Source organism: Pleurodeles waltl, chromosome 5 (assembly GCF_031143425.1).
Source record: "Pleurodeles waltl isolate 20211129_DDA chromosome 5, aPleWal1.hap1.20221129, whole genome shotgun sequence".
NCBI classification, from domain to species: Eukaryota; Metazoa; Chordata; class Amphibia; order Caudata; family Salamandridae; genus Pleurodeles; species Pleurodeles waltl.
In genome coordinates, this window is record NC_090444.1 from 516,884,058 (window position 1) to 516,907,167 (window position 23,110).

At 45.6% G+C, this 23,110-nt stretch overlaps 1 protein-coding gene across 3 annotated transcripts in view; it reads right to left on the minus strand.

Annotated features, from left to right (window-relative positions):
* Positions 1-23,110, minus strand: part of ARFGEF3 (ARFGEF family member 3) — a 402,727-nt gene that overhangs the window by 290,959 nt on the left and 88,658 nt on the right. For all 3 annotated transcript variants that reach the window (XM_069234334.1, XM_069234333.1, XM_069234332.1), the window contains exons 3-4: positions 14,768-14,849; positions 11,279-11,410 (exon numbers count right to left, since the gene is read on the minus strand). In XM_069234334.1, the coding sequence (XP_069090435.1) occupies positions 11,279-11,410; positions 14,768-14,849 (214 nt within the window). The remainder of the gene's footprint in view (positions 1-11,278; positions 11,411-14,767; positions 14,850-23,110) is intronic.

Genomic DNA, 23,110 nt, shown 5'->3' on the forward strand with positions numbered 1-23,110 from the left:
GCAGCTTCGGCAGGTGAAATCCGTCCAGGAGGCTGGTCGTGTCTTGGGCATGGAAGATGTAGGCCGAGAGGCCTGTGAGGAGGCGGCTCCTCCGTCGGAGGGTCCCCCTCGTTGGCGGAGAAAAGAGAAGAGAAGGAAGGTGCAGCTGCCGACGGCCTTGGACCTGAGATCGGAGAGAGAATCCGCCTTGAACAATGTGGCCGCCGGAACCTCAGCATAGGAGGAGGCTCGGGGGTATCTGGGTCTACTTTGGGCCGTGCTGTTAACAGTATGCTGTTTGTCGAGGAGGGTCGGGCGGCGGGGGCGATGGAACTGGTTACTTGCAATGGGTGGATATACTGCCCCGTGGAGACTTTACCTCGTGGAGTTCGATGATCGAGGACTACTGTGTTGTAGGCACCTGTTGTGCCTGTTAGTTATTTGTTGCTGGGTTTACCTGCAATACTGGCTTTCTGTAGTGACACTCCTGGACCTGAGGGTTATAAGCGATCTGGAGTGTTGTGTGGGAACGGCCCCCTGGTGTGATTCTGCTCCTTTGCTTGATCCCCTCTGCATGGGTTATGACTATTAAATGTATAAGCTTAAATGTTAGGGGGCTTAATAACCCCACCAAGAGGCTTGCCATACTGTCCGGCTTGAAGAGATCGGGGAGTCATATATGTCTCCTCCAGGAGACGCATCTTGTCCATAAGGACACCTATCGTATGCGGTTGAAGTGGTTCCCCAGGCAGTTCTGGTCTTCTCTACCATCAAAGCATGCAGGGGTGGCGATACTTCTCTTGCGATACTTTCCTGGGGAAGTGGTATCACAAATGCATGAGGTCCCGGGGAGGCTTTTGGCCATGAGGCTTAGAGTGGGAAGTTTCTCTTTTACAATCACTTTATTATATGCGCCTAATTTCCAACAAGAAACCTTCCTAAGACAGGCTTTGACTCCACTGCTCCAATCTCCTGATGGAGCCGTACTGCTGGGGGGCTACTTTAACCTGGTGTTGGACGGGGATTTGGACCGATCAGGCCAACAGTATGGGCAGACGGGGTCTTTGTCGGATGCCGGTCGACAGTGGCTGAGTGAGTGCGGCCTGGTGGATGTGTGGAGGAGGGCGCACCCCTCCTCGAGAGACTATTCCTTTTATTCATCAGCAACCAAAACATATGCTAGGTTGGACCTCTTTCTGGCAACTCAGGAGCTTCTCCCCCGGGTTAGAAACCCAGCGATTGAGCCACGGGCCCTGTCGGATCATGCCCCAGTCTCAGTTGAGATCCACATGGATATGGCGCAGGTGGGCACACCGGGCTGGCGATTTAGAGACTCGATGCTCTAGAATAATTCAACAGTAGAGGCGATCCGAAGGGCAATTATCGAATACCTTAGGTTTAATGATGACGGGGCCATAAGTATGGCAACGTTGTGGGAGGCACTGAAGGCTGTCCTGAGGGGTGAGGTGATGTCACTTTCTACTAGGGACAATAGGGCGAGGAGACAGCTTAGGGAGGGGCTAGAGCAGAGAGTGAGGGCATTGGAGTGCTCACATAAACGTACTGGTGCTCCTAGAGTGTGGCGCGAGGTCGAGAAATTGAGGAAGGAGTTGACTGGGACAGGGCAGAATACGCAGTAATCCGCCTTAAACAAAAGTATTATTTAGGAAGTAACAAGTGTGGGAGGCTGTTGGCACATAGGTTGAGAGCGCAGCAGGCGGCGGCACTGATTAAAATGGTCCGCTCCCCCTCGGGAGCAGAAGCTCATACGAGCGACCAAATAGCAGAGGCCTTTGCGGAATTCTATGAAGGCCTATATAAGGCGGAGGAGCCTAGTGTCTCAACACCAGAATCCTTTCTGCAGGATATAGCTATCTCTTCCTTGACAGCACAAGAGGCAGACTCGTTAGACCAACCTATACGGGCAGAGGAGGTTATATCTGCAATTGCTAGACTGCAGATTGGGAAATCGCCTGGCCCTGACGGTTTTTCTGTGCTTTTTTATAAAACTTTCTGTGTGGAACTTGCACCCGTCCTGGTGCGACTCTTTAACTCCTTTAGTCAAACAGGCACCCTCACGTCTAGCATGTTGGATGCCACTATTGTGGTCATCCCGAAGCCGGGGAAGGATCCTGAGGAGTGCGCCTCTTATAGGCCGATTTCCCTCCTTAATATCGATGCTAAACTATTTACTGGTATCTTGGCATACCGCCTCAATTATTATATGCCGGGCCTGGTGAATCCTGATCAGGCGGGGTTTATACCGCACAGGCAGTGTAGCGATAATACCAAGAGATTGCTCCACCTATTGGATAAGACGGAGCGCTCTCGTAGGAAGGCGCTCTTTTTGTCCATTGATGCCGAAAAGGCCTTCGACAGGGTTTACTGGCCGTATCCGTTTAAGGTGCTTTCGCGCTTCGGACTGGGGCCGGGCTTTATGGCATGCATTCGCTGCATCTATCAGGCGCCTCGAGCGGCGGTGCGGTTTAATGGGACGCTCTCTTTGCCCTTTGCGGTCCAGAGGGGGACTAGGCAGGGATGCCCGCTCTCGCCCCTCCTGTTCGCGCTTTACATGGAGCCTTTGGCTCAGAGGCTCAGTGACAACCCGCAGATTAGGGGTATGAGGTTTGGGGGGGACGAGCATCTCATATCGTTATACGCGGATGACGTCATCCTTACTTTGGCGGAACCTATGACCTCGCTGCCGGCGCTAATGGGTGTCTTAGAGGAATTTGGTTGGGTTTCGGGGTTCCGAATTAACATGCTAAAATCGCAGGCTATGGGCAAGTTTATCAGTCCTGAGCATGAGCGGGATCCGAGGGCCCGATTCCATTTCATGTGGTCCCCCTCGGGGCTTCCGTACCTGGGTGTGGAGCTGGGTTCCACAGTGGCCCGCACGGCTTCGTTAAATTACGCGAAACTGATCCGGGAGGTGCGGCGCGACCTAGAGACATGGGTGAGGCTTAAATTGTCCTGGCTGGGCAGAGTGTCAGCTGTTAAGATGACCATCTTGCCGCGTATATTGTACTTGTTTCAAGCGCTTCCTCTGGAGCCTCCGTCACGAACGATAGCGACCCTCCAGTCGGCGGGTTCTAAGATTTATATGGGAGGGGAAGGTGGCGCGACTACCACAACAGGTATTGTATCGACCGAAGCGGCAGGGTGGGTAGGCGGTCCCTTGCCTCCTATGGTACTTTCAAGCCTCACAATTGCGTTTTCTCTTGGAATGGAGCCGTCCGTCCTCCGAGAAGCATTGGTGCTTCATGGATCAGGCGGTGGCCGGATCTCACATATGGAAGGAACCCTGGCTTAGGCGTCGACATAGAGCACGGGGGCTGTACATATCCCCGGTCACGGAGGTTTCGATGAGGGTGTGGGACCAGGTCGCTGGCAAAGGTGGCCTGACGACCTTTCCGTCCCCAATGACCCCCCTGGGTGCGAATCCTGATTTTGGCCCTGGAGTACAGCCGGAAGCGTTACATCGATGGTATGAGGGGGGTCGTAAAAGGGTGGGATACTTATTCGACGAGTAGGACGTTATACCCTTTGACCAGCTTAGGGAGACATATGGTTTGACCGAGGCAGATAGGATGATGTACTATCAAATTCGACATTGGGCCCTGCAGCCAGCCAATAGAGCATTAATTGACAGGCCGTTAACGCCTTTTGAAAAATGGATCCTCACAAAAAAGGATGACAAGCGAGTGGTTTCTGAGCTCTACGCCCTCCTGCGGAGAAGGTCCCTCTGCCCAAGACGAAGGGTCAACTGAGATGGGAGACGGAGCTGGGGAGAGAGCTATCGGAGGATGAGTGGGAGAGTGTTTTTTACAGAGTACACCACACAGTTTATAACGCAGCAGGTACTGAGACAGCATATAAAGTGATCACCTCCTGGTATTACACCCCAACCACGATTCATGCTTGGGATCACACTAAATCTAATCTCTGTTGGAGGGGATGTGGGGGAGGAGGGTCGCTTGTACATTTATTATGGCATTGTCCCAAGTTACACCGATACTGGGAATACATACTGGACACTGTTGACATGGCTTTTGACACCCAGATTCCTCGATTCCCTGCATATATTTTGCTTGGCCTTCCCAACCCTGTCTCCTTCCCTTTGAGGTCACTGAGGGGTCAACAGATGGCTTTAGCTTTGAATGCTGCAATACAACTGCTGCTCTCTGGGTGGGGCTCTGAGCAGATCCTGACAACGACTTCATGGTTACATAGGCTCTGGTTTATCCTCGCTATGGAAAAGCTGCCCCTGGCCTCGCTGCATCGGAGCGAGGACTTTAAAGAACTATAGCAACCATACTTGCGTATTCTATCTGGGGAGTTTTCTGAATTGACATGCCCTACCTATTTGAGAGTCCTGAATTTGACTTGAGTACAGAGGGGGAATTTTCAGGGGAGACCCACACATGTCCAGGATTATATTATAAAGGATCCTGAGATTACCTGTTTTCTGTACTATTGGCCAGCTGTTTCGCATGAGTTAAGCTAAGTATGAGTCTAATAGCCCACTGAGATGTGGTTTGTATGTGATGTTTTATATTTTAAAATTAATAAACAGATTTGATCCATAAAGGTAGTAGAGAGTGAACTTAGAGACACTGTATAGCAGTATGGCACTCCAGTGATCGCCTTTGCTGAGAAAGCCAAAATCAACATTAATTGTAAATGTGAAGAGACTATCTACCACCAAATACGTGGGAACTCAAAGGGCAGAATCTTTCCCCCAAGTTTAGTCTGTCTCAACGTCCATGATTTAGAGATGAGATATATCTATGACACAACCAGCCCATTTCACAACAAGACGGCTTATGGAAAGGATACACAAATGTTGTATTCATCATCTGAAAATGTTATATAGAGGAAACAATACAATTTGCAAACTTGCTTAATGAAAAAGACCCACACTAGAGATTCACACAACATGTAGGTAATCATCAAACTCTGTTTCTAGACCTTTTGATTAAGGCAAAAGACGGTGGACTTATCAGTAAAGTGTATCATTACCCTACCTACAAAAATTCACTATTCCTGTTTAAAAGTCATCTCACAAGGTCCAGGAAAGAAAGCTTCCCTTTTAGACAATTCCTGAAAGTCCACAGTAATTGTACGAAAATAGAGATGTATAAGAAACATTATAATGATCTCTGTCACAAATTATATGCAAGGAACTAGCTTGAGAGAATAATTCAGAACTGCAGGAAAATGGCTTGGAATAACAACAGAAATGCCAGAGTTTATACTTTTACAAAAGAAAATTGTGACTGACTGGTCTTTGTTACCACTTACTCTCCAATTTCGATTGGGCTAAAGAAGATCGAGAACAAACACTATAGGAACCTATATGGGGAGAGCCTTTCACTAGCAAAAATGCTTTTTTCATACAAGAGGTAGAAATGATTACAAGACCATCTCGTCCACACTAGACCCAATCAGAACAGAAAAGGAGATATCTAATTAACATTGTGGTCTTTACCTTGCGTACTGTGACAAGTCCCATGTGGGAACTGTGATGTTTGAAGGTTAACTACAGACAGCACAAAATCATATCTGCAACTCAGATACCCATGGAAACAGAACATGCATGCCAACTGTAACACTGAATCTGTGGTTTATGTGATCACATGTCCATGTTCACTCAGATGCATTGGCATGACGACAAGCAAAATCAAGTTGAGCATTATTGACCACCTATGCAAAAAGCGTTCAACAAAGCTGATCAGACACTAAAATGAAAACTAGTAGAATGTATATGACCTTCAATGGACAGTGGCATAGAAAGTCTAGAGTGAAGACCCCAGCAACGTTCTACAATCACAACAATCCTGGGGCATCCAACTAAAAAGGCCATATTTCAGTTCTGAATGATGAAATCAAAGGGAGTCAACTTTAAAACATCGTTCCTAAACAACAATTGTGGGGACAGGTGTCACGAAGAATGAATTATCAAGGGCATATAGGTCTAACACACACAGTAGCGTGTTATACATTATTTGGGTTAAACTAGCTATACCTTCGGTTCACTTTAAAGTGAACCCTATATGAAGAGCAACAATATAATAATCTTTAAAACAAAATAACAGCACAATACACATCATCTAAAAAGTGTCACACCAGAGACTGCGGTTCACATTTACCACTTGCCTCCCACGAATGACTGCAACTATTTACAAGTGGTCACACTTAGTACATTTTTAATGCTACTCTTTCAATACGTTATCACAGGCTAACCGTCAAAATAAAAAGACAATACTCCTTTTAAATGTTGAACTTGAGTGTGTGGATTGTGTTCCCTTAGTCACACAAGTGATTTTTTACCAATGAAGAATCATTATTCAACCTTCACGCGTCTCACATCAAAATTGCATCCTTCCAAATGTCTATTCCGGACTGATATTTCATACAATTAGTACATAGACTTAGGACTGCACTGTTAATAGAATCTTCGCTCTATACTAAGATGGTATGTCCACCTTAATAAACACATTGGACCCCTAATGGAATCACACATGACATTATACCTACATGTGTAACGTTGTGACATTTTGATTCCAATTGCAGCACCGTTGTGGAGGGATGCCCCCATTAAATGTGGGAGGGGTTTTTTGGTGCACTTATAAAACTGTGCATATCATGGTTTTATGCTAGGAATTACATGTGTACACTTACTTGATGTTACTTCTTTTGAAACGAATTTGGTATGAATTTTCAAAGGGCCTTTTCCTGGCTTGTGCTAACTAGACCTCAATAAGGCCTCAATGCCATCTTGTTCAAAATAGATGTCTTTCCCCTATACGTCCACTGTTTATAATTTCTGCAGCTCACAGTCAAGTGGTTGTGTTTGTTTGTTTCCATTGACGTTGTTTTTGCTGTCCTTGAAGAAAACCTTTCCAACATAGACTCAGTAATGTTGCGATCACTCAAGGCCCCTTCTGTTAGCTCACTGTAGTCACTCACAATAGTTCATTGTTGTTTTGTAACTAGTTTGTCCTGACAACTCCGAATGACATTAGCATAGAGGGGTTGAATCAATATTAATTTAGAGGGGTAGTGCTTAGACGGTAAGGCAATATGACGTTTAATAGAATCATGTTATGATTTTCTGTAATAATAACAGTTTTGCTCACACCATGGTGATTTTGCAGCTTTAGGTCTGTTCTAGGGGACGATTTCCTATGTAAACTCTAGATTTTGGGGGTGAGCTCGACAATTCCTGCGTCTTTCCCAATGCTAATTGAGATGCTGTCTGAATTCTTATTCTTTTTGTTGCTCATTTGGGACATAGAGCTTTTCTGAATTTGGTCACTATTCTGTACTGCTCCATTTCTAAGAACCTTCCCGCCAATAACAAACCATTTGCATTTTACGATTTCTGTACCGCACCTTTTTGAATTTGTGTAATAAATATTTCTAAAATTAGCAATTCTTTAACTCAGTTATTTGTGTCTGTCCCTGTTTAATTGACTTTTTTTTTTATTATACCTGTTTATTGATCAGACAGCAACGAACACAGGATGCGTTTTCACTGTACTCTGCCTTTGTCACGCTGCTTAACTCCATTTTGCAAACAGTTTAAATAGTCTCAAGATGATAAGAGGTATATCAGAATTGAAAGTAATTTCTCCATCTCTGGGTTGCACAGAATTAGTGATAAGTATACAGCAATGAATATATGGTGAAAATGTACAATTATTTATTTACAACATACCATTTTGTTACTGTGATTTGTAGAGAATTAGGTGGTGAACGTAGTAATAATATATGTGGAACCCAAGTGGGGAGGTCTGGAAACAATAGATGACCAGTGTCCCAAAACTATTATTTTCCAAATCTCTTTATTAGGTTTTGCATAATACTTTGACATAGCCACTGAAGACATGTTACAAGCTGTGAGCTCGACAAAAGCAAAGATGTACTTATCAATACGGGAATCATTGGTGGTCGCAGCGCGCACCATTCCAGAGCTCTCAGTTACTGGCTGTTCGTGAAAACTGTTACAGTGATAACAACTCGGGAGACTTGAGTGTAAGAACAAAATGTAAGTTATGTTCCGGAACAGGGAGTGGAAAAAGGGAGGTAATAACAGAACTGAGGACGGGCAATGTGTCTATATCTGGTTAAGAAGAGTACCTGGCGATCGTGGGAATGGACGAAGAGGAGAGTGCAAAAGCTGTCTTTTCGATGGGGCGTAGGGGTTCTCGTGTGAGGGGGAAGTAGGAAAGGATAGAGGGTATTCGCCCTGAGGTCTGAGGCCTCTCAGAAACAGCGTGAGGGTGACAAGGAGGGGATCTCTCTGCTATTTGTTGTCTGAACTGTAGGAGCATGACATCCCAGGCCACTGCTATAGGGCGTCGCCGTATGTGGCGGCCTTCTTCCCAATGCAAAGCGGACCTCTCTGCCTCTTCCCAGTGGGAAAACGCAGAGTGCCACTGAGCCAGGCTGGGCAGGTGTTGGTCCTTCCAGTGCATTGTTAGGAGACGTTTGGCTACAGGATTGCCAGATTGGTGAAACGGGCCCTTACTGTATGATGATTTTGGCGGGGAATAGTCCCAGTGCTTTGGCTGTCCAAGTTCTGAGTGTGTCAAGTTCTATGACCGAGGCTAGGGTGGTATGAATTCCATCCCAGTAGTGCTGGAGAGCTGGACAGGGCCAGAACATATGTTGGAAGTCTGCCACGATTTGAGGGCATCATGGGCATGTTAGTCGGGATGCCAGGAATAGTTTATTTATGTGGCGGGTTTAGGTGGGCTCAATGTAAGAGCATACATTGAATGTTTTTAAAACACACATTTCTGGATACTGTCTTGGGGAATTCCAGTGCCCTGGCCCACTCCGAGTCGTGGAATGGCCTCCCGATGTCGTCCTCCCAGCTCTGCCGGAGGTGAGTTAGCAGTGCATGTAGGTGTGTTCTAATGGCTTTATAAAGCAAGTAATGAGATGGGCCTGTGGCCCATCAAGTACAGGGTGTGTAAGACTTCATGTCAGGGCGGTTATTCTGTAAGGAATCCCCATAGTGAACCCATGGAGGCCAGGAGGGGCACATACATAAGAAATTGCCCCGGGGGATTACATAATCTTGTTGAAGCTGGTCGAAGGTCAAGAGCTGACCATCTCTAAATAGGTCCCTCACTGTTTCAATCCCGTGGGTTTGGCATTCCGATAGCTGATGGTTGTAAAAGGGCCTACTGTGCTAGGAACTCCTGGCAGTGGAATGTCACGGGCCTCCGAGCCAGGTCTTTACTTTGCAGGCTGCTTGTGTTAGAATCAAAGACACCATGCCTGACCTGTTGGGTAGGTGAACTAAAGATGCCCCAGAAATACTTTTTCGATAGAGGCTATTACACAAGGTAACTTGAAATTTATCTCGACGATAGCAGTACTATAAAAACCCTGGTAAGAGCCAAGTGGCTCTATTACTTGCCAAATCTGGTGAGCCTACACAAATTTTGCAATACGGACGCCTGTACTATGTGGTGATGGGATGCACTTGTGTGCTTGGTGATCTATCTTTTTTATTCTTCTGTGTGGATACACTTTAAAGTTAAAAACATTTTGCATAGGGGAATGTCCTCATAATAATGAGATAAAGGGATATTATGTGCCTGATAATCGTAAAATAATATATGATGTGTATTATCTCCCTCAGCATCATAGGTCAAAGAACCAGAACAGGCTATACCAACAAGGTAAGGTGTAGCCAGGGCAACTGGATTCATGCAATTTTGCGGCCGTGGCGTGTTTTGCATAATTAAAGATTTGCTGCATAATTCATCATTTGCTGCATAATCTGAAGATGTTACCACAAAAATATTGTTTCTAGCTCAAACAGCTGAACAGTTGCTAAAACCACGGTGCCATGCTCCTGCAGATTGGAAGACCCTTTGCAAAGGTTGACTGGACACCCTTCTGTTGCCCTTTGCTATACCTAGGTGATAAACTGGTACTAATAAGGTTCAACCAATGCACAGGCAGTGTTTAGCGAAAAAAAATATAAAATAGTGAAGTAATACAACCACAAAATGTGCAGCATTACGCCGCATAATTGGCCTCTTGTTGTCACATAGTTTTCTCAACTCTGCTGCATAATCTGGCCCTCCCCTGCTGTATAGTTCCAGTGGCCCTTGGTGCAGCTTATATCATTTCACATTTACCTTTACCACAGGACTGAAAATAGGGGACTTTTGTCTTGACAATTGCCCCGGACCACAGATGCTCAAAGGCTGAATGGAAGAAACATGTAGACAATCACTGGCACTCTGCATTATGCAGTTCCCCGAGTACAATAATTGTAATTATGCGCTTGGGAGGGACTAATACCAAAAAACGCAGATTAATTTCCTTCCTCCTGCACTTTTAACCTGTCTTCTAGCTCCCTATATACTCCACTATTAGGAAGGCAGAGCTTATTTCTCCTATCAAATAGCTCTAGGGGGAGCCCATCGTGCGCAACCAGCAGGTAACTACGATGAGGAGGGGCCTTAAGATTAAATTTGTCACTTTTAGAAGACCCCCAATCAAGTATATTTTTATTTTCGTGCTGGACCCCTTTGTGTTACACAGTGACTGAGGAAGAGTGATGCTCTGACATAATTAAACCTTTTTTCGCCTTCCACCCCTCTTCTTCACGTCCCTGGTCTGTGTTTGGTATTCATGTACTGTATGAATTCAGTGGTTCTCACCTGGCTGCGCTCTGTATTCACAGTGTAACAACATGTTTCTCACACTTTGCACTCTGGAAGGAAATATTAAGATGTATTATAGTGACAGAGCGAGTGGCAACGCTGTCAGCTAATTAACACGAATTTCAAGTTTGCTCATGTTTAAAAAGAAGCAATAAACGTACTTGTTTTTAAGTCTAACGCTAGAGCAGTGATGCATAAAAGATGCAATCCTGCTCAATTCTCAGAAGCAGCAAATCTACCGTCCCCAGTGCAGTGCTACAGGTGGCGACGAGATGGGTCTAACTTTATGGCTCTACTCGCCCAAAAGAGAACTGTATCAGGACCGCACTATAGGCCCTTAAAGGACTGATACACGACCTTGCCATCTCACTCGAATCTACCCTTAGCCCATATCCTGGACCTGATTACACGCAGTGAATGAGCCGAGTGCCAACTGTATAAGACTTCTGCACAGAATTTCAGTTCGAGATGGTATATGTGTAAATGAATTGACAAGTACCAATGATGTACAGATGGGAGGGACTGTACAGATGAAGTGTGGGTGTTTACGGACAACCTCTGTTAAACGTCCCCGCTCATTAGAAGACCCCTGCGGTACCCACCTTCATGACCTCAACCTGCAGGTCCTCGTGAAGGGATGGAGTCACTTTCATGGCATTCAGCATCTGATTGAGCAACTGCCTCTCGTCAGAATCCGTTTCCAGGGAGACAACTCGTTCATCCGACAGAAGCTTCTGTGGAAGGCAACAGACACAATTCAATGCCTCGGAAGGTCAATTTACTGAGAATCCAACTGCACGCCTACCTATTACTCACAGGCCCTCGCCACATTCTACAAGCTGTGCGTTTGCGCACTGCACTGTCTAGTACATACTCTTTGGAATGTTCTCTTGTATGTCTTGTATGTTCTTACATACAGAAGTAGTCTCTGCAGTTAGTAGATATCACAATACTTTCTTAATCAAAAAACCCACTCGCCAAACATCTATGCTAGTGAGAGGCTAATCCACTCACAAAGATTTGCCCACAGCCAGGCTCACAACAGCAGACGTGCCCTGTGACCCTCATAAAATGACCCCCGAGCATGACCTAGACATGGAAAAAGGACAAGCAGCGCCTTTTATTTTGAAAAGAGGAGCACAAGCATTGGGGTACTCAAATTATGGGACAGTCCTTTAGCGGTGAAAATTTCACTTACACTTTCTACTCTGTTTGCATATATATATATATATAATAAAGTGTGCAAACAGTACTTAACTATACCCGAAAACAAACTGAAACACATAGAACACAAACAGATGAGGAGTGAATTTAGAGCTAGGTAATGGAAGATGAATACACTAGTTTACCTCTATAAGCCACCCATCTCACTACTTAGAGCCATGGCAATCATTCAAAAGTAAAAGAAAGGTGATCACACTATTTAGACTACAACATAGGTAACTTTATCTCAGTCAATCAACAAAAGCATCACTAAGAAGATTCATTTTGGGAGGGGTTGTGCAAGAGATAGGGGTGAATGGCAAGGAATGTGCCATACTGAGAAAAATGACTGATACACAATGTGATGCAGCTGTTGCAGAGACCTGAGGCATGGAAAGCTGAGTTACTCAGTGGCAGTGGAGAGAAAATGGATAATAAATATAAAGTGGTTCCATAAAGATCCCAACAAAGCAGGGGCAAGATGGATGAAAAAGTGAGCTTTTGAAGTGAAATATGGAAGGACTATCACATATTACATCAATTCAACAGAATCGATATACAAATTCATGGGCAATATATGACATCCAAAGGGCAACACTAGGAGAAACAGGGCTAACACGGTGTAAAGTCGCATATGGGAGGAGATGCAGGGAAAGCATGGCACACAAACACAAATAGCAAAGCGGGACACTGATTGCCAGGATAACAAGAAGATGAGAACCTGCAACAACTATTTACACAGTAGAACCAAAAGGGTAAACCATAGCTTGCAACTCAAAGCAAAAAGGGTGGGTTTTATGGGGGCAGAGAAGAGACATATGAAATGAACATTTAAGAGTTCTGTTCAGCGTATAAAGGAAAGCTGATATGATCTCTTGTCCGGAAGTATAAACCGAATCAGAAGTGTAGCAGAGATACAGGGACGGCCATAGCCCACAATTACAAATTCATGGTGCTACTGATTCTGTTCTTGTCTCCGAATTCTTTGGAAAATCTAAATGTGTGACTAGTACCTTCACAATCTCTCTGCGATACAAGCATTGGAGAGTAACTGCCTTTTGGTATTTTGCACTCCTTAAAGAAGGATTATAAAATATGTTTACCAACTATAATCCCCAAAAGCAAACTTCTCACCAAGTGTAATAAAAGCTGCCCTTTAAAATGGCGACCATTTTACTCAGTGGCATTCTCTTCAGTGCATTCTCTTTGCATTTTCTTTTTGGCTTGAAACTGAATTAGCACACTGAGGCCTTGATTCTACGTTGGCATTAGCGGTACCTCTGGCGGAGTGAGGGTTTAGCCAAGTCAATGTCCCCACCCTCAAATGGTTCACTTGGTGCGAATCTGCATCCGATGGAACCATGGGTCCAGGGCGGGTAAAGGACACAGGAACAGTTTGGCCCCACTTCGACCCCTTCCAACAGCACAGACTGCATTGCTCCGCCCCAGCGGCTCCTGAGCCTGCCTTCCCCGACAGCCTTCCGACCCTGCGGCTTTGCAACCTTTACCCCGCATTGGCCCCTCCACCGCCTCAGCAGATGCTAACCAGGAGGGGAAATGTCAATGGGGGGGAGAACCAGGAATTAAAAGGACACAGTAATCAGTGCTCTGCATGACTTAGTTATTTCAGGGACTAAAACTTTCAATGCTCAGAGTGAGGGGGACATACCAACCTGGGTCGTTAATTTCAGCCCGGGTACCTCTTCCTCTAAACAATGAGCAACATATAATGAGGTCTCAAGCAATTAGTCCAAGTAGCAAGAACAAACATGCTCACTGTTCTGCTAATAATACAATTAACCTGTCATGAGCATATTAGAAATGCAACGACTACGTCATGTGCCTGCTCAACAATAGCACTGAGTGCATTACACATAAGACGTTATTTACGCGGTCTCAGAGATTAAGAATCGATATTGCAGTATTTGTATAGCGCTCGAGCCACAAGCCCCCAGATTAAATGGGCAAAAATAAGAGGGACGTATTACCCCAGCTCTAGCAAATGAATGTAGCTTTTTAACAGCAAACCTTATGCCACGAAGGGGCGGGAAATGCTTCTCAATGGTGTGAACAAAAATGAACATAAAAAAACTAACTCCCTTCCAACTCCGACCATGACTTTGTATTCTTTTCATTGGTCCTGAAGATAATATGCATTATGTTACATTTATGATCCACTCACTTATTCCTGGGACATGGCAGATAGCAGGACTATGGCGTAGTTCAGGAGGACCCACCTCCATCACACTACAAAGTATGCAAGGAAGGCAGTGGTATGCATGGAAAACCCTTCTCTGGCAGTACCCTGTAATAACCTTATTGGAAGTATCCAATGTCCTAACTAGATTCAGGCAGTACCCAACGTCATAAAGTACTCAGGAAGTACCCAACCACTTCCCATCATCACAAGTGAAATTCAGCAAGCTGAGGATTCACAACTTAAACCAAATTTGGTTTATGTATGCGTGGTGGGAATAATCAGAACAACATAAATGACTGAGCCCTGGAACAACGGAAGCAAGACCATGGGCAGTACCGATGCCAATTTCTTTAGATGTAACAAGAATTAGCAAGGGTGCACTGACATCATCTATGATGTGTTAAGCAGAAGGGAAGATTAAGTGATGCTGGGGAGAAGATAATAGAAAAGAAAACACTTCTCAGGCTTTTATACTTGGTGACTGAACTTGTTGAAAAAATATTTTTGGCTCTGTAGGAAGGCAGTGTCAAGGTGTATTGTTCCCAAGTTGATTACTGAAAGCTTAAAGCCAGCGTGAGGAAAACTGTGATAAGAACACGATTTAAAGTACAATTGAACCAGGCCAGATTGACATCAGCAGCATTTATTACTTTCAATAAATTAACAAAACAAAATCAATAGTTCTTACCTGCATCCCTGCTAAGGCATGCTGGGCCAGCTTCACGCTCTTCGACTCCAAGGCGAGTTGAAGTGGGAGAAGGCATTTCTCTCTGAAGAGAAGACAACATAAGCAATGGCTTAGAACCAGAGAGGGGCAGGCTATTCTTCGTATCTAAGAAGGAAACGTTTACACACTCATTGCTGACATACTAAGCAGTAATCCGGATATCGTCCAAAAGAAAAAAAATAGTTATCAATTCACTGAGAGAGTAAACACATCTATCAAGGAAACTCAGCCTTGCAAAGGAAGTCCTTAATGAAATCAATAGTACAATACATCATCATCTCTGTCTTAATTGTATGTAGTGATACGATCCCACACAAAAACACCCAAGAACTCACAAAACAAGATGCCAGGAAGAGGGTAATCAGAAATACTCAGTGTACATCCAATTTTAGTTCCCATCTTTACAAGGACTGTCGGAACATAATATTACTGCATGAACCGTGAGGGCCTTATCCTCCATGCAATTCCAGTGACTGATCTTGGTCATTCCTCACGTGCATCCTAACAATCTCCAGACAAAGCAGATGTCTCATGAGAACCGGTCATCATGGAGGTACACAACGAACCCAGTTCCAGAGACTAAACAACAACATCCCATATTATCAGTATGGTCTAGTGGGACAATCATGGGTCATGCAACAGTGGCAAATTTCATGCCGGAGCAGAAATTATATTGTGCTAACAGATAACAGATTGTGATAACAGACTGATAAATCATAGTGATTCTTGTAGCCTGCATCGTTCCCGAAAGACAATAGCCCATTCAGCACAACACATTAAGACTGGGCTTTCAGCCAACACAACTCAGAAATGCCTTGTTGCCACCAAGGTGCTTCATGGTCACTTACACAACAGAACATGTTAGACAATACTAAGTTACTTAGCAGACTATCACCCAACAGCACTGACCAATTAGCATCTGAAAGAGCATCTCAGTTCAGCCATCCGGATGTAATTAAACATTTCTCAACCCCAAAGCAATATGATAGGCAAACCTACCAGCTCTATCATACTGCTGCCTCGGTATAAAAATGCTGTAGATGGCAAAGGGTTGCTCACTTGTTAGCAAATGAAGTGCCACGCTTAGATACGAGGACAGCTCCAGACTGGAAACCAACAGCAGCCACTGCAAAAATGTTCAAACCAACCCCTATATTTGTTTTAAAGATCTCTATGTTTCTGTCTACCCTTATACACCGACTGAGCAAGCAGCAAAAACACAGGGAGGTGGAGAGAGTGACACAGGTGGCCGTAAGCCTGCAAAAATCAGAGTCAAATGCCTCCAGGGCCACCCCCGGGGAAATGCCCGAGAAGATAAACGTCCAGTCGGGCTCTATAAGGGAGCTGTGACTAGCTAGACTGTCTTTTTTCTGCTTGGCAAAAACCACAAACTTTCCCCTGTTGAAAAAACGAATTTTTAGAGCAATCACTCAGTCATCAATCACAACAACATATTTATTCTAACCCAATACTAAAGTAGTTTGAAAATATTTACAAGGCATTAATTTAATTAAATTCTTTCAAAATTGATACAGTTAAAATTTCATATACATAAAAAGACAAATACACCAACATAACATATACAAAACTAAAGGGGGAATTTTCCAAGGTGATCCAATTTGCCTTTTACAATAGATGCACTCCTACTTGTTATGTCACTGGATCTCTTATGAGTACATTCAATAACATATAGATATCTTCCAAGCACTGTAGGTCATGCTTTCAAATTCCATCAACGCGTTTCGGTGGCACCAAAATGTAAACAAAACCTTCTTCAGGACAGCTGAATTTGAAAGCACGACCTACAGTGCATGGATGATATCTATATGTTATTGAATGTACTCAGAGATCCGGTAACATAAAAAGTAGGAGTGCATCTATTGTAAAAGAAAATACCCACCCACATTAGAAAATGTAACATGATAACCTTGTAGGTCTAGAATGAGTACAGTTAATTCGGGAGCCACCAAATCTAACCCCACGGATGTCATCTTTTGTTATTACACTAAGCCAAAGAAGTCAGGACAAACCTAGCTTTGTTTGCATGAGTTTTCACCATCTAGTAAAATATATGGCATGATATTACACCAATGTTTGTTATTTGTAAAATGGATCAGACGTATTTATTAGAGTGCAGACTTGACTGTGGGAGTTACATGAGCACACACTTGTGCTTTTATTTGGAGAGTACACTGGATTACTCACATGAAGAGCCAGCAGACAGAGGTGGTTTCGGGCTGGAGCAAATAAAGCAATAATTTACATAATTCGGGTTAGTCATCACAACAAGGAAGAAGCAAAGAGGGAAAAAGGAGCAAGGGGTAGTCTACTCACACAATCAGACATCAAAGAAAAACCCCATCTCCAGCATCCAGCATATTACACTATATCTGTAACCCTTTGTCCGTCATTCAAACTACAAAGGTCTAAGACCAGCCACCGTCTGGTTCAATTATGGGTGCTATCAACTGTAGTAGTGAACAGCTGTGATTACTGTAAAAAATAGAAGACATCTCACGTAAGGAACCAAGATATCGAAACTGGATTTTCATTACAATGGCACGGACTTCCAATCATATGTGTACTCCAATGCACGCCGAGGTGAAGGGCTGTGCTCTAGTCTTTTGTCAGCTGAATGTAGTAGCTACTGAATACTACCTATGACTGTCAGTGCTACATTTTAGGTCATGACATGTCCCTACTTAGTTTTTGTTTCTCTGTTCATAAAGACACCCTGTACGAGGCTGGCCTGGCTTGTAGGGGGTACCAAGGGGTACTTACACCTTGCACCAGGTCCAGTTATCCCTTATTAGTGTAGAGGGGTGTCTAGCAGCTTAGGCTGATCGAAAATGGTAGCTTAGCAGAGCAGCTTAGGCTGAACTAGGAGACGAGTGAAGCTCCTACAGTACCACTAGTGTCATATGCACAATATCATAAGAAAACACAATACACAGATATACTAAAAATAGAGGTACTTTATTTTTATGACAATATGCCAAAGTATCTCAGTGAGTACCCTCAGTATGAGGATAGCAAATATACACAAGATATATGTACACAATACCAAAATTATGCAGTAATAGCAATAGAAAACAGTGCAAGCAATGTATAGTCACAATAGATTGCAATGGGAGCACATAGGTATAGGGGCAACACAAACCATATACTCCAAAAGTGGAATGCGAATAACGAATGGACCCCAAACCTATGTGAGCTTGTAGAGGGTCGCTGGGACTGTAAGAAAACAGTGAGGGTTAGAAAAATAGCCCACCCCAAGACCCTGAAAAGTGGGTACAAAGTGCACCTAAGTTCCCCAGAGAAAACAGAAGTCGTGATAGGGGAATTCTGCAAGAAACAACAACACCAGCAATGCGACATCGATGGATTTCCTGACGAGGGTACCTGTGGAACAAGGGGACCAAGTCCAAGAGTCACGATCAAGTCGGGAGTGGGCAGATGCCCAGGAAATGCCAGCTGTGGGTGCAAAGAAGCTGCCACCGGATGGTAGAAGCTGTGGATTCTGCAAGAACGACAAGGGCTAGAAACTTCCCCTTTGGAGGATGGATGTCCCACGTCGTGAAGAGTCGTGCAGAGGTGTTTTCGTGCAGAAAGACTGCAAACAAGCCTTGCTAGCTGCAAGGGTCGCGGTTAGGGTTTTTGGATGCTGCTGTGGCCCAGGAGGGACCAGGATGTCGCCAATTGCGTGAGGAGACAGAGGGGGCGCCCAGCAAGAGAAGGAGCCCACTCAGAAGCAAGCAGCACCTGCAGACGTGCCGGAACAGGCACTACAAAGTGGGGTGAAAAGGTGCTCACCCGAAGTTACACAAGAGAGTCCCACGCCGCCGGAGGACAACTCAGGAGGGTGTGCAATGCAGGTTAGAGTGCTGTGGACCCAGGCTTGGCTGTGCACAAAGGAAATCCTCGGTGAGTGCACAGGAGCTGGAGTAGCTGCAAAACACGCCGTTCCCAGCAATGCAGTCTAGCGTGGGGAGGCAAGGACTTACCTCCACCAAACTTGGACTGAAGAGTCACTGGACTGTGGGAGTCACTTGGACAGAGTTGCTGAGTTCAAGGGACCTCGCTCGTCGTGCTGAGAGGAGACCCAGAGGACCGGTGATGCAGTTCTTTGGTGCCTGCGGTTGCAGGGGAAGATTCTGTCGACCCACGGGAGATTTCTTCTGAGCTTCTAGTGCAGAGAGGAGGCAGACTACCCCCACAGCATGCACCACCAGGAAAACAGTCGAGAAGGCGGCAGGATCAGCGTTACAGTGTCGCAGTAGTCGTCTTTGCTACTTTGTTGCAGTTTTGCAGGCTTCCAGCGCGGTCAGCAGTCGATTCCTTGGCAGAAGGTGAAGAGAGAGATGCAGAGGAACTCTGATGAGCTCTTGCATTCGTTATCTAAAGAATTCCCCAAAGCAGAGACCCTAAATAGCCAGAAAAGAGGGTTTGGCTACCTAGGAGAGAGGATAGGCTAGCAACACCTGAAGGAGCCTATCAGAAGGAGTCTCTGACGTCACCTGCTGGCACTGGCCACTCAGAGCAGTCCAGTGTGCCAGCAGCACCTCTGTTTCCAAGATGGCAGAGGTCTGGAGCACACTGGAGGAGCTCTGGGCACCTCCCAGGGGAGGTGCAGGTCAGGGGAGTGGTCACTCCCCTTTCCTTTGTCCAGTTTCGTGCCACAGCAGGGCTGGGGGATCCCTGAACCGGTGTAGACTGGCTTATGCAGAAATGGGCACCATCTGTGCCCATGAAAGCATTTCCAGAGGCTGGGGGAGGCTACTCCTCCCCTGCCTTAACACCTTTTTCCAAAGGGAGAGGGTGTAACACCCTCTCTCTGAGGAAGTCCTTTGTTCTGCCTTCCTGGGCCAAGCCTGGCTGGACCCCAGGAGGGCAGAAACCTGTCTGAGGGGTTGGCAGCAGCAGCAGCTGCAGTGAAACCCCTGAAAAGGCAGTTTGGCAGTACCCGGGTCTGTGCTAGAGACCCGTGGGATCATGGGATTGTGCCAACAATGCCAGGATGGCATTGAGGGGGCAATTCCATGATCATAGACATGTTACATGGCCATATTCGGAGTTACCATTGTGAAGCTACATATAGGTAGTGACCTATATGTAGTGCACGCGTGTAATGGTGTCCCCGCACTCACAAAGTCCGGGGAATTTGCCCTGAACCATGTGGGGGCACCTTGGCTAGTGCCAGGGTGCCCACACACTAAGTAACTTAGCACCCAACCTTTACCAGGTAAAGGTTAGACATATAGGTGACTTATAAGTTACTTAAGTGCAGTGGTAAATGGCTGTGAAATAACGTGGACGTTATTTCACTCAGGCTGCAGTGGTAGGCCTGTGTAAGAATTGTCAGAGCTCCCTATGGGTGGCAAAAGAAATGCTGCAGCCCATAGGGATCTCCTGGAACCCCAATACCCTGGGTACCTCAGTACCATATACTATGGAATTAAAAGGGTGTTCCAGTATGCCAATGTAAATTGGTGAAATTGGTCACTAGCCTGTTAGTGACAATTTGGAAAGAAATGAGAGAGCATAACCACTGAGGTTCTGGATAGCAGAGCCTCAGTGAGACAGTTAGTCATAACACAGGTAACACATACAGGGCACACTTATGAGCACTGGGGCCCTGGCTGGCAGGGTCCCAGTGACACATACAACTAAAACAACATATATACAGTGAAATATGGGGGTAACATGCCAGGCAAGATGGTACTTTGCTACACACCCTATACTTTCCCTGTCTCGTAATGGTTTAAATGTGTGTCCTAGAGACTATCCATACTTTTACTAAATGTGATTTCTAGGCATATGGTTAAAAGACGTTTCAACTTGTGGGTTACATCTGGTCAACTTGTTTCATTGCTGCATCTCCTCTTGGAAAGTTCACCAGTGCCAGCGGAGCAATGTATCACTCATAATATACAGCAAACAATCTGTCCACAAATTAAAAGCCTTCCGTATGACAGCCATAGATCAAAGCCTACCGACTTGTGTCATGTCAGAGTTAAAACTGTTTTATAATGTCCTGAAATTCTTCTCCAAATTGCTTGTGACACAGAGACAGTGGCAGGTAGCCAACACAGTTCTTTTAAACCTGGACTAATAGCCTACTCCTAAAGTAATAGGCTTTGTGTAGGATCTTTTTGGATATGGGCCTTTTTAGAGGATTTTTGTGAAATATTTTGTTTTTTCCTCCCAGGTTTTTTGCTGACTCTTTTAGCCTGGCCTTAGAACTCTTGGCATTTCTGACTGTACTGCAGGGGAAAGTGTGTGCGCCCTTCCTACACATGCCAGGAAGGGGCTCTAATGTGTGTGGTTGAGGTGCTGTCCCGGGAGTGCCCTGAAAAAAGGTACACCACATACTCGGGGCAGGTACAGCCCTGTCTAGTAGTGGGATGTTGCACTGAGTCAAGCATGTCTTAGGCCTGACAATGCAGCTCCGTGGGGGCGCATGTGCCCTGCGCTAAGGTGGCATCTTTCATGCCGTGGCCAACCCAGAGTAGGCCTTACCCTACCCCTAAAGCACTCCCTATAGGGGGCGGACCAGGTGGTAAGCGTGAGGCAGGGCAGGTATACCAGGGTGTGCCATGCCCTGGGAGAAAAGAACACCCACATGAGTTTTCCCTACCTAAGGGGTCAGCCATTCCCCTAGGGCAGATGATTCCCTTGTTGTGGCCTGGGGGGCCTGGGCACTGTCCCACTGTCTGTACACTGTGGAAGTGCACAAGCCCTTCCTAAACCTGATAGGAAGTGGCACTAACCAGCGTGTACTTGACCTGCCAATGTAGGTCAGGGTGTCTGCACTTGTGTCATGGTTACTATACATGGAGCCTGTCACAGCAGGCTATCGTGTGCACACTTACATGATGGTGGTTTAATATATACTGAGCCTGTCACAGCAGACCAGTGTGTGGGCACTTGCACAATAGGGTTTTACTAGGTGTTGGACCTGTCACTGCAGGCCAGTGTGTGCATTTGCACAATGGTGTTCAATAAGGTACTGAGCATGGCACAGTTTACCACAATGTGCACACCAGCACAATGGTGGTTTCATATATAGTGATGCTGGCACAGATTAACAGTATGTGCACACTTGCACAATGGTAGTTGCATAAATACTGAGCCTGGCACAGCTTGCCAGCATGTGCCCACTTGCACAAGGGGGATTTCATATAATATGCTGAGTATGTCACAGCATGCCTGTTTGGGTGAACTTGCACCTTTTTGTGTTTGTAAACTAGTTCCAGCCTGCCCTGCACACATGCCCAGAGAGTTAAGAATACCCAGGCGTGTATTCACTTCCAATGAGAGCTGATCTGCAAATAGGTTAAAATGGCGAAAGTTTACAATTAATCCTAACTGCAATAGTGGATTACAGTGGAGCAGCCTCATGGTGTTTATTATCATTGTATTCACAATGACAAACCCCTTCCCATGGTAAAGGTGGTTGTGTAAATAAAACCCTAGAAATGCCACTTCTAGAAAGTGGGTATTTCTGTGGTCTAAAGCTTTTTTTGTCTGTCTTTTTAATTCAGCTTCATTCCACTGGAGGCTGGGGAGAAGCACATCTGTGCATTCCCCAGCCACAGCTATAAAACGTCTGCAACTGGAATGACGGACCTCTGCCATTTGAAGTCCTGGCTGGATAGAATGGAGCCAGAGGTTTTGAAACTTGGCCTCTCAGAGCCAGATCATAGCCCCACTAAAGATTAAGATCTGCATTCCACAGCCACATGGCAGCCAGGACTGAAATTTAGGGGAGACACCTATGGCTCAAAGGGGAACTCTCTGAACCACCCCTAACTTCAAAGGCGTACTTCAGTATAACGACTGATACCACACCTCAGCAACTCAGAGCTACACTTGCAAGGACGTAGGGCTGGACTGCTTGGCACGCACTGCCAGAGGGATTCGTTGTGCAGAGGAATATTTACTGCCCTTGGAAGGGATTGCGCATCCTTCCAGCATCGTGACTGGCCTGAGCAAACTGCTTGCTGCAGTGTGGCACTCTGAAGTGTGCTCTCCAAGGGCTTGTTGGCTTGGCCCCTGTTCTTTGTGGAGGTCTCAGGGACATCAAATACCTCATGCAAGTGACCTACACCTTCTACCTGTGCTATCTGGAGAGCACTGCCGTCCTATGTACCTACATCATTTGTCGGCCTCCACCTGGTAGAAGTGGTGTATGCATAGAACTAAGTCCTGCACCTGGAGACTGGATTTGCCTGGTGTGGAGCCTTCAAAGTACTGCCTGCATTCAAGGAGTGTGGCCCTTCATCGTGTGGCCACGACATGCAT